This window comes from Pholis gunnellus (assembly GCF_910591455.1).
Source record: "Pholis gunnellus genome assembly, chromosome: 4".
NCBI classification, from domain to species: domain Eukaryota; kingdom Metazoa; phylum Chordata; class Actinopteri; order Perciformes; family Pholidae; genus Pholis; species Pholis gunnellus.
The window spans coordinates 13460284-13474799 of NC_136530.1; the positions used below are offsets into that span (position 1 = coordinate 13460284).

The 14516-nt window shown below is 38.6% G+C and overlaps 1 protein-coding gene across 1 annotated transcript; it reads left to right on the top strand.

The window, feature by feature from the left end:
* The first annotated feature begins 381 nt into the window (after nt 1-381).
* Nucleotides 382-13209, top strand: jak3 (Janus kinase 3 (a protein tyrosine kinase, leukocyte)). The gene is made up of 24 exons (XM_079158576.1): nt 382-448; nt 1237-1443; nt 1576-1693; nt 1884-2001; nt 2402-2547; nt 2712-3015; nt 3796-3912; nt 4049-4206; nt 4293-4404; nt 4830-5010; nt 5246-5370; nt 5686-5817; nt 5933-6020; nt 6413-6537; nt 6644-6782; nt 7044-7195; nt 7452-7602; nt 7848-7975; nt 9165-9354; nt 9920-10041; nt 10600-10772; nt 11010-11127; nt 11264-11371; nt 11544-13209. The coding sequence occupies exons 2-24, from the start codon at nt 1245-1247 to the stop codon at nt 11661-11663; spliced, it is 3324 nt and encodes a 1107-aa protein (XP_079014702.1). The 5' UTR covers nt 382-448; nt 1237-1244; the 3' UTR covers nt 11664-13209.
* Nucleotides 13210-14516: the final 1307 nt, after the last annotated feature.

Here is a 14516-nt window from a genome sequence, read left to right on the forward strand (position 1 = left end):
GCAGTGGAAGTATTGGACAGGCACAGCTGGCCTCAAAGTCACCATTAGCAAGGCAAAAGCATGCTTTATCCAGAATTTGAAGGAATGAATCAGAAAATCTAGGTGGCAGTTTTCTTTATCTTTTTTTGTGCAAACAAATGTGTAGCATTATCACTTGACTCTATAGCACAATGTAAACCCTGATATTTAAAATCCAATTATTCTGAGAAGTGAAGTGTTTTGTTCTAATAAGTAGGATGAAAATGGCTCGGCAGAGATGACAAGAAACTTGTTAGCGTCACATGTGCTTATGTTAATCAGGAAATCCTATTGAACTTCCTGTCAGACGCACACACACACACACACACACACACACACATACAGCATAAACGGAGAATTCAAAGAAGAAAGTCCTGTTTTACAGGAACAAATGATCGACAAGTGAACGTTTGCTGTACAAATGTAAAAGGTCAGTTTCATTTTATATATATCATAAGGAACCATAATACACAGTGGAGAATGTGCTTCTATGTTTTAGTTCCGTCTGAAGCTATTTTTTTAAATTTCTATTCAACTACTGCCGTCTGTTATAATTCATATGTAAACTTTGTTTGTGTTAATGATTTGCCAAATGAAAGTAATCAGATCTGTATTGTTATCAAAGTAAAGTATTGGAAATGTGAAACACTATTGTGTATTATGAAGTTCACTGTGTTCCTGACTCTGCTAGAACGTTGTCGTTGTGATATAACGGGAATCCCCTCAAATCTACATCTGACATTTCAAAACATAATTTAGAGTCATGGGAATTCTCCACATCATGTTTATTTAAGATGATTATTTGCGATGCTTATTATGAAAGTGGCAAATGAGGAGTAATATAAGTCCACAGATCACTCACTTGCTGTTGTTTCATTTACATTTTCCTCTTGCTTTGATTTCAGTTGTATAGTGTTATTACTTCCTGTGGGCAGAGATGATGCAACTTTTAACAAACTACTACACACATTGATATTTGTTCATAAACTTTTGGATATTTTTTAATCAATATTAAGCAATGACTCAACTGACATTACCTCAAAAATAGAGGGTTATATAATTGTTCAAGAATCTATAAGAGCTTCATTTCCATTTGAAATTGCTATAATTATGTCACCACAATCAGTTTCCTGCCAATCAGTTAGCCGTCTGAAAATTATACATATATACATATATAGATCCATAATAATAAGACAACTCTGTTGATTTGGTCCGCAGAAGTACCCATGGATCTCAGTGAGGAGGAGTCAGCCCCTCTGGTGATCAGAGACCGGGGCGGCAGCCAGAGGTCCAGGTCTAGCAATGGTCCCAGTTTACAAGTACATCTCTACTTCCTACCAGCCACAAAGGATGCAACAACAATACACATTTCATCTGGCCAAATCTCTGCTGAAAATGTCTGCATCCAAGCAGGCACAAAATGTGGTAAGATTTTCCTGGCAAAACATGGGTCTGACTGAAGGCTTCTCGCCATAAAACTGTGCAAAAAATGATTTGCAAGGGAAGTCATTATATCATCGACTGGTCTATGATGATATATGTGATCTCTTTATCCAGGAATCTTACCAGTGTACCAAAATGTTTTTGGTTTGGCATCTGCGGATCTCTCATTTTGGTATCCTCCATCGCACATGTTCAACACAGAAGAAAACGTACAAGTTCACTTTAGAGTCAGGTAGGTGAAAAATAACTGAAGCATCGTGCTCATTAACTTCAGAAATTAGTGTGAATTATGCTATGTATCATGTTCAAACCAGCAAGTTTAATGTAAGTCAAAAAGTCTAATGTATAATTTGATAAGTTAACTCAGTGGTTAGAAATAATGTCATGTTATGCTGTACAATGGACTTATTTTTGGTGTACAGGTTTTTCTTTGGAAACTGGTTTGGACAAGGACCAGGAACATCGTACCGCTACAGTTTGACCAGAGACAGAATCAGTCCAGTGTTTGACGGCGGGGTCATTGATTATCTCTTTACTCAGGTGAAGTATAAAACATTTAAAAACATTGAATTCATTGGCTCTCATTTAATTATATATTGTTTTCTAAATTAGTACATTTCATATCTATATCAGTATTTGTAATTCTTTTGGGATACATACCACCAATATTCTTCTTTGTGTCTAATTGACATTTATCCATAAGTTGCTTGGATAAATCTTCACATTCAATTAGAGACACTGGCATAATATTCAAGACATCCTCCTGAAATCCCTTACAAATAGTGAAAGTACAAAAACTTACTTTTATATGGTGCAAGAAAATGCATCAAAAGTGTCACTTGTTTCAAATATGGAAGCGTAAAACTGTACATGACACAAAATGGTTGCATGTATTGACCATATATTAAAAGACTCACTGATTTTTTTTTTTGGTACATAGTTGCGAAGTGACTTTATCGCAAGTGAAGCAGGAGTGTGTCCACCTTTGAGTGCTCAAGAGGAATGCCTTGGCCTTGCTGTGTTGGACTTGTGGAGAATGGCCAAGGAGCGCAATCAGAGTGTAAGAGAGCTCTGCAAGACTGTCAGGTAATGTTTTGTTTTGCCAAAACCAGGCATCACCATTTCAAGTTTACAACAACGAATAGAATAAAAATCTTCTCTTTCACAAATATGACTTTCATACATTTCTAATCTAATTATTTGTTGTAGTTTGCAGTCATTACAACATCATAATTGTCTTCATCTTTCAGCTACAAATCATGCCTTCCTATGTCACATCGCCATGACATCCAGAGACGAAACCGCCTGGATCGTTATCGAATCCGAAACACCCTCAAGAGTTTCTTAAAGAAGCTTGGCAACTGCTCGGTAGATGAGTGCAGCTTGAAGCTGAAGTACCTGATTGAACTGGCTGGGATCGTGCCCTCTCTGGGAAGCGAAACCTTCCAAGTTAATCCATCTTCCTCCCAATCACAGTCAACTTTCTCTCTCGTAAGGGTCACTTGGGAAAGTGGAATTGAAACCAGTGAAAGTTCTGATCCCGATGGGGCATTGGTAAGTAAGTTCAACTTAAGATTGGGTGGTAAGGAGGCATTGTAGTTAGTTAAGCTTTGTTTATACTTGCTGTAGTGATGCCGGCGCAAGGTGCGCAAGCCAGAAAATGACGCAAACACATCCCGACGTGGTGTGCGAAAGCTCTGCGAGTTCATGCGCTGCTTGGTCGAGCACCTCATCATTTTTGTAACTAGGCGTGGTGCGCATAATCAGAGCTTTTCGCAAAATAGTTCACTGATAAAAGCACAAATAAAAGCACTTTGACAAAGTAGTCCAATACATTTTGTAATGCTTTAGAAACAAGAGGTCTTAAAAGCTACATTTGAGTACATGTTTTGCAACCAAATTATATTGTTTATATAATAGTCAATCTTCATTTCTTTATAATGCATTTCATATTTTATTTTACAGAGCTTAAATAAAGACAATAAAGTAGTGCATGAGTTAACAGTTAATAATTCCTCCACGGCATTGCAGAGGTTGGTTTATGGCGTTTTGCCATTTACACTCATTGTCCCCGTGCTTTTTCACAGAACATTTCAATTTTATGCCCACTGGCATTTCGGAGAATAATGCAACAAACAGTGCGCTGAAGATAAACACCTTTGATTGTGCTTGTAGCTCATATGCCATCTGCAGAGGCTCATGCTACTGTGCCACTGCTTTAAACTGGCAAACCCAAGGTTTTGTCTTTGATTTAATGTCTATCTGCAAAATGTAACCCACCCTCAAGTTAAGAGATGTTGTTGAAAACTGTTTTTTTTTTTTTTTTTGGAGTAGCACACCTTCTGTGATTTCAAAGAAATCCTCGACATTGGTATAAAGAGGGTATGCCATGAGCAAGTTCCCCAAGACAGCAGGATGGTGACAATAACTCGAAAAGATGACAGATGCTTGGTAAAGGACATATTTTACATTCAACACTTTCCCAATTATTATTCTCTGTTAATTGTATTTTTTTCTTCAGATTTTACCGTTTATATTTATACAACAGATTAAGTTTATTTATTCTTATTCTGTATTTCCACAACAGGAAGCCAACTTCCAGAGTCTCAAGGAAGCACTTTCATTTGTGTCTCTGGTTGATGGCTACTTCAGACTAACCACAGACTCTAGCCACTACTTCTGTCAAAACATTGCCCCTCCAAGTGTTCTGGAGGGGATCAAAAACCATTGTCACGGGCCAATCACGTGAGTCATTTTGATAAATATTGAATCAAATACCACCATTAACAAGCACTTGTTTGAGATATTTCCCGTATATCTTGTTTTATCAGATCAGAGTTTGCAGTCAACAAGTTGAAAAAGTCAGGATTTAAAGGCGGGACGTTCCTTCTCCGGCAGAGTCCCAGGAACTATGACAACTTCTTCCTCACTGTTTGTGTTCAGGTAAAGTTTCTTATTGAAGCAACATAATAGACATAGAAAATGACTGATTTAGATTTTACTCGGAGGAGGTAATTTACTAGTTATGTCTGTGCATGTTTTTATTACTTCATAGAACTGATGACAAAAAAAGATGCCCTTTAAGTATGTGACAAGCTTTGCACAATAACATTAATTGAATAAACAACTTGTGATTGATTTTTGGAAAACACAGGTCTCAGTACTGTTTCATAAAAGTGTATCTCTATGCAGATGACTTGTCTCTCTGAACAGAAATAAACTTTCTGAGAAATTTCTGCATACTGAAATGTCTGCAAAAGTAATTCTCATGTTTCCCTTCCCTGACTAAAAATGATACAGTAACTACTTTTGCACTCTCTCTTTCTAACAACCTCAGAAGGTTTGATGTAACATTTATATTTCTGCAGACTCCACTTGGACTTGACTATAAAGACTGTCTCATAATTAAGAATGAGCGCTACAATCTTCCTGGAGTCCAAAAATCATTTACCAGCTTGAAAGAGCTCACCAGCTATTACCAACACAACAAGCTTCTACTGGCTGAAGTGCCTGTCAAGTTGGCCCGCTGCTGTCCACCCCAACACAAAGGTGTGTTTTCCAAGATATGATGAAATTACCAAATATACGCCCCTATACACACACACAGACACACACACTCACACACAGGTTGACTTATGTCAAAGTCTTATGTACCACACCAAAACTAAATACAAACATAATATTAAGATAACTACATTCTCTGTTAGACTTAACACTTCAAAGTTTAGCTTGAACTGAGATATGTGCCTTCTGATTTCCAACATGTTTTCTGCCTTTCCAACAGAGCTCACTAATCTGATCATCATTCGCCACAGCAGCTCTGTCGAAGCTCAAGGGTCCCCAACACCTCAAAGGAACAAATTCAGTCACATCCAATTTCACATGATCAAATTTGAAGACCTGAAATGGGTGAGTGTGAAGACATGACTCCAACTGAAACAAGCATGTTATTCTAGTACCACTAATATGAATATATATAATGAAGTCTTCCACTTAATTGGCATCAACATTACTTTTACAACTGCGTTTGCCAGTTTTTCTACCGCACTATAACCACAGCTGCTCCAACAAATCCAACCACCATCAAAACTACTATTATGCGACAAATGCTGCTACTATTGCGACCACTACGATACGTTAGTCAAACTAATATGAAAGGTACTTCATGTTATTTATGATTGATGTATTCATTAATGCAGTTTCTGCATGTGTTTTTTATTTTAGGGTGAAAGCCTTGGACAGGGATCCTTCACTCGAAATTTCAAAGGCTACAAAACAGACATCCGTGATGGGGAGAAACACGTGACACCGGTTTTCCTGAAAGAGCTTGACGTCGTTCATAAAAACTGCTGGGAGGTGGGTTTCTTCCGAATAAAATACATTATTATTCATAACTATTTCTGTGAATTCCTTGTAAATATAACAAATTCCTTTTGACATCATACACATGCTGTTTTTTTCGTTTTCTCAGTCATTCTTTGAAGCTGCCAGCTTGATGAGTCAAATTTCACACAAACACCTCCTCCTTGTCTATGGTGTTAGTGTTCATGGAGTCAAAAGTAAGTTCAAACCAAACACATTATCCCTTTATTTGCCTTTATTTGCTACAGCTCATTTGCGGTTTTCCTATCAGCTTCAAGAAGCTAAAGTTCTTTACGTTTTCTAGATGTGTTAATGTTAAGGTAAAGGTATCGGTACAAAGTGAGAGTGAAATCCAATTGTTTTTGGTTAACTTTGGATCAGTTAGAAAGCATTTGCAGGCTTTGTTCCTGATCTGTAAACAACAAAGAACAATAAATTAATAATTCTCTTCATGTCGAGCAAAATAATAAACTTCAGAAAAAAATCCTCATTTGTCTCGGACTCAGTTGCTTGTCTGTGGGTGAGCATTTCTGACCCCGTGTTTAGTTTGAAGTACAGCTGTAGAAACAAACCTCACTGTGCCTTACAGACATCATGGTGCAGGAGTTTGTTGAGTACGGCGCCCTTGACCTTTACTTGAAGAGAAGGAGATCTGTGTCAGTGAGCTGGAAACTTGACGTAGCCAAACAGCTTGCGTCTGCCCTCAACTTTTTGGTAAGATAAATTCTCTAATTTAGGGTATTAACACCAGATCTTACAAAAGTAATGACAATGCAGTTACATGTAAATGAGTCAACATTAACATGTAACTTTCTTGCAGGAAGAAAAGAACATTGTGCATGGAAATATTTGCGCCAAAAATCTGCTGCTGGCCAGAGAAGATGACCCGTCGCAGGGCAGTTCTCCTTTCATCAAGCTGAGCGACCCAGGCATCAGTGTCCCCATGCTGGGCAAGGACGGTAAATCAAGGAGGGTTTTCCAATCCCCCTGTAACCATGTCCGCCACCATCAGGCCTATTTTTAGTAAATAATATCGTATATAAGAGTAAGAAGAGAAAAGAGGTACCTGATAAATGATGTTGTACATAATTCAGGAACCCTCAAATGAGAAATAAGACTTTATTACATAAACAAAAGAACTTTGTAAGTGTAACACATTAAAAAGATGACACCTTGCCCTTGTGCATTAGTCATCTGTGTGTGAATATGCATTTGTTTAGTGATCCTGGACAGGATCCCCTGGGTGGCCCCTGAACTGCTGGACGACCCGGAAAACCTGACTCTGGATTGCGATAAGTGGAGCTTTGGTGCCACTGTGTGGGAAATCTTCAACAGTGGGAACTCTCCACTGCGAGGGTGGGACTTGGACAAGGTACTCCCACTTCTTTCCTGATTAGTCAAAAAACTGGTAGGGTAACAGGTTGTCAGAGTACTGTCCATTAAATAAACTGCATGTGAGTCTAAGTGACCAGTACTAGTTCAGAAAAATAAACATGTATTGGAAGTGTGAAGTGCTTATGGGATTAAACCTGTGGGAAAGTTCTCAATAGCAAACATATAGTTTACAATCTAAGCTTTTGGGCAAACAGACAAGTGAATGATGTGAGCTACTGACGTGTTTTTTGTAGAAGCAGCAGTTTTATGAGAGCTCCCAGCAGCTGCCTCCCTCCCAGTGGACGGAGCTAGCCGATCTTGTCAGTCAGTGTATGGACTACCAGGCAGACTTCAGACCCTCCTGTCGTAGTATCATCCGACAACTCAACAGTCTGATCACTTCAGGTAATCATGCGTATCACTACTTAGCTGATAATGAATATAGCCAGTATAAACCACATATCTTAAAAATGTCAAGTTTTCATTTCTTTATTTCAGTTCAATAACATACAGAATATATAAATTGACCCAGGAGAAACTTTCAGTTTCCTTTGATCCTTTGAAAAATGGGTAGTGTTTTTAGGGAATAAAGCTATTCAATTACATAACAAAAACAGAAATATTACATATGCTTTCTTGTTTCATGGCAGACTATGTTATACTTCACGCTACTGAGCCCATTGCAAAGAACCCTGTGCGGAGAAGCTCAACCGCTGCTCAACAGGAGCAGACTTTGTTTGAGGAGAGACACCTTTGCTTCATCTCCTCTCTGGGGAAAGTAAGTCTTGCTTGCAGCGTTGTCAAGAAGCGCTCACTGACTCCAGGGAAGTGAAAAAGAGATCGGTTGTAATATTAGTATAGCCAGCATCCAGCAGCAAAGTGAACAGCAGTTAGTGAGCCACGGCCTGTACAGGCCTGCTGCGGGCGACCACAGACTGTATATTAGAAGTGGACATCACCCATTGGTTCCTTGATCTATAAATAGATTATGCTGAGACAGCGCCACCAATTGGCCAAATGGCAACAAATTTGTCAAGGTCACTCAGACAACATATCTTCACATTTCCACCAAATGTTGCCTTCAGGTGATATATTTTTTTGTAATACAGCATTTTAATAAACTTTTGAGGGCCCTACAAAAGCAAAACCACATGGAACATCACAAATTCGAAAAGCTACTGGGCCCGGCTCGGTCCAGAGATGTTCTGTGCTCAATTTGGTGACAATTGCTCAAAGTGTGTAGGAGGAGCAGAGAAAAAAACAGATTTACAACATTTTAAATGTCGAACAATCAATCTAGACTCAAATTGGCAGGACTTGTATAGTTATAGTTATAGGACCACCTTCTGGCCAAATTGCACCAACTTTGACACTGCACGTCCTTGGGTTCCCTGCAATATGCAAAGTGTGAAGTAGATTGGATGGATTTGTTCTCGAGATAAACGACGGGAATTTGGTAGCCCGTTCCACTTCAGAACATGCTGATTGCTTGGCTCCTGGTATTGCTGCATGCATCGTTGCAGTTCAAAAAGCATGCCGATTTGGAGCATTTGGGCCTTCGAAGCCAGCCGACTGCGTGGACCCTATAAGTGCTTCTTGCAGCGTTGTCTGTTAGTATATCCACCACCAAAAGTGAACTTCAGTCAATTAGCCGCGGCCTGTAAAGGTCTGCTGCGGATGACATGCTCGTCTCTGCAGAGCCCTGAAACTCCACCCCCACTGCTACACAGAGCCGTACCACTTGTGTATTCAAAGTTTATTAATATTGAATGTGTTGCATGTCCAAATAGCACCAAATTCGACACAGCACTCCCCTCGGTCCCCAACAATAAATCCGCCAAGTGTGAAGTAGATTGAATGAATTGCGCTCAAGATATGCCAAGGACATACCCAGTGACAGAGAGACAGATATTTCTTGCTTTACAGTTAGATGTCAGCTACAACTAAGTTACTCAAAACTTTTTCAGGGAAACTTTGGCACCGTTGAACTTTGCCGTTATGACCCACTGGGCGATAACACTGGTGAGATGGTTGCTGTGAAAAAGCTGCAGCCCAACAAGAAGTCGACCCTGGAGGACTTCAGGAAGGAGGTCGACATCCTCAGCATTTTTGAGTGCGACTACATTGTCAAATACAAGGGAGTCTGCTACAGCACGGGTAATAAAAACACTCACTGCAAACATAGCACACAATGTACAAAAATAATCAACTTATGTCAAGGAAAAATATAGTTAGGCTGCTTAGATTTAAAATACCTATTTTTAATTTCATATATTCTGTTTGGAAAGAGTCCGTTTTTGATCCTTATTTAATAAATGTGTGAGCTCACATTTTCCAATATAAGGAGACGCATTAGCCGTAACACTGTGTCCTAACTGGATGTGAGTGTTCGACTATCGCGCCCAACATCGGATGCTCTCTCTCTCTCTCTCTCTACACTGAATCAGTTAAATATGCACTTATGTTACATCATGTAAACATACCGATCAGCTGTGTGCACAAGATCAGACTGGAGACGTAACTTATTAACTTATTTTCTTCTTTCTCATACCTTTAGAGTATACGCATCCTCTTCATGATCCAGGATTACATTTTAATTCAAAACCCTAAGCTGACATGATCCAGAGTGGCTAATTAAAGGAATGAAAAGTGTCTGTCTTCTGGGTTTGGAAGGTTTTCCTCTGCTGAATGATTTAAATGTTTAATGTTTGCCTTATCACAGGTCGCCTCAGTATGAGTTTGGTTATGGAGTACCTGCCGTACGGCAGCCTTATTGGCTACTTGGATAGATACCGACATGTCAACACCAGGCGGATGCTGCTTTTTGCTTCTCAGATCTGTATGGTAAGAGTCAGATATGAGCTCAACTCCTACAAAATGTAGAAGTATGCTACGTTTCAATTGATTGTGATTAATTATTGGCTGACAAAATCTTGCAACTTTTAGATTTATCATTCAAGTATTGTGACTTTGAGTCATTTTCTAAACATGTATGCGATTTAATGTTACTATTGCGAGAAAATGTGGATGCCTCAATCGGCAAAAAATTGTTTGTTTTTGAATTCACACTTGTCCCTATAGTCCTATAGTAAATGTATCCCTGCAGAAATTTAGGAATTTGACTGAATCCTGAAAGAACTGAAAATTGCTTTGGTAATTCCTTGAAAGGAATGTTCTAGAAAGCAATCTGAACCACCTTTCATGCTTTACAAACATAACATTCAAACCAACAGTAAGGAGTTCAAGGGTCAAAGCATTGCAGGATGAGCCTATACTATGTTGGGAATCCATTAATCAACTTAATTTTCACTACCTGTACCAAAGGTGTATTGCACAGCATGAAATAAAAGGGACCACATTTATTTCATTTTCTTCTATTTCATTGTTTAAATTTTTTTACAGGGGATGGAGTACCTGCAGACACTGCGTTTTGTGCACCGAGACCTCGCAGCCAGAAATATCCTTGTGGCCACCGACTCACTGGTGAAAATCGCTGATTTTGGGCTGACCAAGATTATTCCTTTTAACAAGGAGTACTACCGTGTCAAGCAGCCTGGAGAGAGCCCCATTTTCTGGTAGCGTTCCTCATGTTTGAAAACTCAAATATTATTAAGTGTTAAAGCAGACTTTCTGCAGTTTTGGAGGGTTGTATGAAAGCCGGCTGTTTGTTGAATCAGAATCTGCAAAACTTGGCGAGCTGGTTCCCCGTTTCCAGTCTTTTCACTAAGCTAAGCGGCTACTCGCTGTAGCCTTGTATTTAAGTTTTCAGTTCATGGAGGTCCACCTGACCATACACTGCTCATTTAATGCAGGTACGCTCCAGAGTCCATCAACGAATCCAGATTTTCCCACGAGTCAGATGTCTGGAGTTTTGGAGTCTTACTTCACGAGCTTTTCTGCTACTGCGACACAAACTACAGCCCAAAAAGAGTAAGACGGTTTAATGCCGATACATTTATGCATGGACAATATTTCAATTTTATAAAATGATCAAGAATTGTTTCATCAAATTGCAACATTGTGGTTTTTCCCATTTTTAAATGTTTCCTTAATGTCACGGTTTTAGCTATTTATGCAGGAGATTGGACACTATGTGCAGAGTCCATCAATGCATCTGGAAAATATTCTGAAGAACAACTGGAGGTTGCCGGCTCCTCCAGACTGCCCTCCCAAGGTATGTTTCCCCTTGCCACTTTCCTGCATTCTCATACCCTTATAACAAATATGCTGCATCATCATGATCATTTCACTGTAAATCACCATTGGTGAGTTGAACTATATACCACACAAATGTCAATAGTTATTTGCTCTGTCGATTATTACATTTTTTGTGTTTGTAACACCAGGTGTACTGTTTGATGAAGCAGTGCTGGGCGTACGACTTTCAGGAGCGACCATGTTTCTCCAGCTTGGGGAAACAAATTGAAAGTATCATGCAGGAAGAAAGAGAGAGCCCTAAAGGCTAACAAGGAGCCCTGTTGCACATCACAGATTCAAATGAACAATTTCATTTACTGTCCAAATTGAAATTCAATTTACACAGGTCTCACACTCAGCAGTGGACAATATCAAGTTATGTTAGCATTTACATACTGACCCGGAAAAGCTGCTGACCTGTTATAGGCCACTCCCTAAGACCAGTGGTGGAATTTAACTGCATTTACTCAAGTACTGTACTTCTGTACACATTTGAGGTAGGGTACTTGTACTTAACTTTAGTATTTCCATGCCGTGCAACTTTATACTTCGACTACTCCACTACATCTCTGTAGTGTACTTTAGTTACAATACACATAACAATTTTTCATACCCTTCCTGTCCAGTGAAAACAAAAAAAGGTTGATTTTGAGTGTTTGTTATAAACTGAAGGATGAAGTGTTCCTTTATGTGTAGAGAAAATGTTCCTACTTCTTGAGTTAAATAAACTTTCAAAATCCTATTGGATCAGCACAGAAATGCATCTTCACAAAACTGAAAACAGGGCTGTTTTTCTACGCTCATGAAAAGTTGACTTTTCAGAGATACCAGGCTCTCACAGGACAGCAACGCCACTAACATGATGCATTGCTGTAGATTAAACTAGCCAACAGGATATAAACGAGTGACATTAGCACAACCTTAAACATTAACAGCAGTAGAAAGCAACATGCACATTAATGCAGCAGTAATATCAATCCAAAAACATAATAATAAAGCCCTGACGGGGAACATTTTTCTGCATAATGAGTACTTTTGATATTTTTTGTAAATATTGCTCACAATACAAACGTACTTTTACGCGAGTAAGGTTTTGAATGCATAACTTTTACTTTATTTTCACAGTACGGTATTAGTACTTTTACTTCAGTTAAGTATTTGAGTACTTCTTCCACCACTGGTGTATTTTTACAGGCATTACCCGTAATTCAAACACACAGTATTTGAACATATTCACATAACAGCATGTTATTTGGTTAATGTTTGAGTAAACGTGTTTTTTGTTAATCATTACGAGTTTAAACCAGCAGGTAATGTGTAAAACTCTGCCTGGTCAACCTGTTCAACATTTTATGGTACTTTAAGGTTAGAACAAAGTCTGTACCGCCTCAACGCTCAACTTACTTTTCTACTGAATAAAGAATTATTTGATTATATTTGGGCAACATTTCAACAACAGTATTTACTAGAACTCGTTCCTCATGCCTGAATTATATTATCATTAATGCATACTGTATGATTTAGAAAATGCAATCTACACTTCACTGGGTACGGCAAAGCATGTATAAGACGTGTATGTATGACTTTTGTATGTGTCTAAAGAGGTCTAATTTCTAAAGTATTACAGAAACTGAAAACAGTTTTAAGGCTTTGCTTTGTATTTCTTTAATGAAACAGTATTGAAAAAAAACAAACGCTTTTTGCATCTAATTTTTATTTTTTCATTCATACTGTGATAGTTTAGTGTCACTGAATTATTTTTATTATTTTGTAGTCTTATTTACATCCTTTACTGTGTTTAAAATAAAGACATTTTGTGGAAGAAGCTTTAGTAAATGTTTATTGAAAACACTGACTCCAGTTCTCCGTAATCCCTAAGCACAGATGCATCTAAATTAAATGGCTGAAAAACAAAAGATGAATAAATAAATTGTGTTCATATGTTGTGTGGCTCTAGAAATGGTCTCATGATTGGTCGATCTGCCACTTTGGACCAGTCTGAAACTTCTAAATTATTGGATAGATTGCCATGACATTTGTTACAGATATCTATCTTCTCCAAAGGATGAATCCTGATGACTTTCGGCACCCTCTGACTTTTCCACTTGAGCCACCACAAGGTTCGCATTTGTAGTTTTGAGAGAAATATCTCTGCAACTATTCAGTGGGTGGCAATGGAATTTGTTGTAGAGGTTTATACTCCCATCAAGATGAATTGTGACAATTGTGATGATCCCCAGACTTTCCATTTAAACCTATCACCAGGTCCAAATTTAAATATGTCCAATAATTTGGGTTGAATGCCAAACTAGGTGGTTTTGTTTCATAAACCGAACGTCCCTTTTGTTGCCTAAAATAACTTAACTGCACATAGTTATTTTAAACCCAAACATGTTTTTACTTAACCTAACTAAGTGGTTTTGTTGCCTAAACCTTGATTATTTTTGTAGCGTAATCTGTTCCTGACTGCCGAAAAAAGTTGTGTTGAGCAACACGAAAAAACAAGACAACTCATGTCAATCAGCACACAACCAATTGATTACATTTTGTGATTAGGTTGGACTGTTTTTTTGCAGAGGGAGTATGTGTATTTCCAAGGTCTAGTTTTGTTTTGTTTAATTTAAGAGCGATTGTCCCATTTACAGATTAATGCACGTTATGGATTTAAGGTTCTAAAAGGAGGCACAAACAAACCAGGAAAAAAGGGATTGCAATCACTTGTGCCGTTTATTAAGCCAGGAAATTATGTGAAGTTGATTGATGATGATTCCATCGCAGAAAAAAGAAGCTTGAATAGTTTGCAAACAAACGCGCAATAAAGTCCGAAGTACACAAAATGTGACAGGGGATCCATTGCGTTTCGCTGCCCGTTATATTTCGAATCGCACGCCAGACCCGTGAACCATTTCCTGAATCAGTGACGTGTTACGGCTGGCTCGCGAGGCTTCGAACGTCACCACATACGTCATCGACACAAGCCTCGATACGCGCCTCAGAACAATCATCCTGGATTACTCGACACGAAAGGTCACATCACTAATTTGTTTACCTTAAATCCCGGACGAGCAATTCATTTGTATGCCACGGTAAACTTGGAGCTGATGATACTTTGGGTACTAACA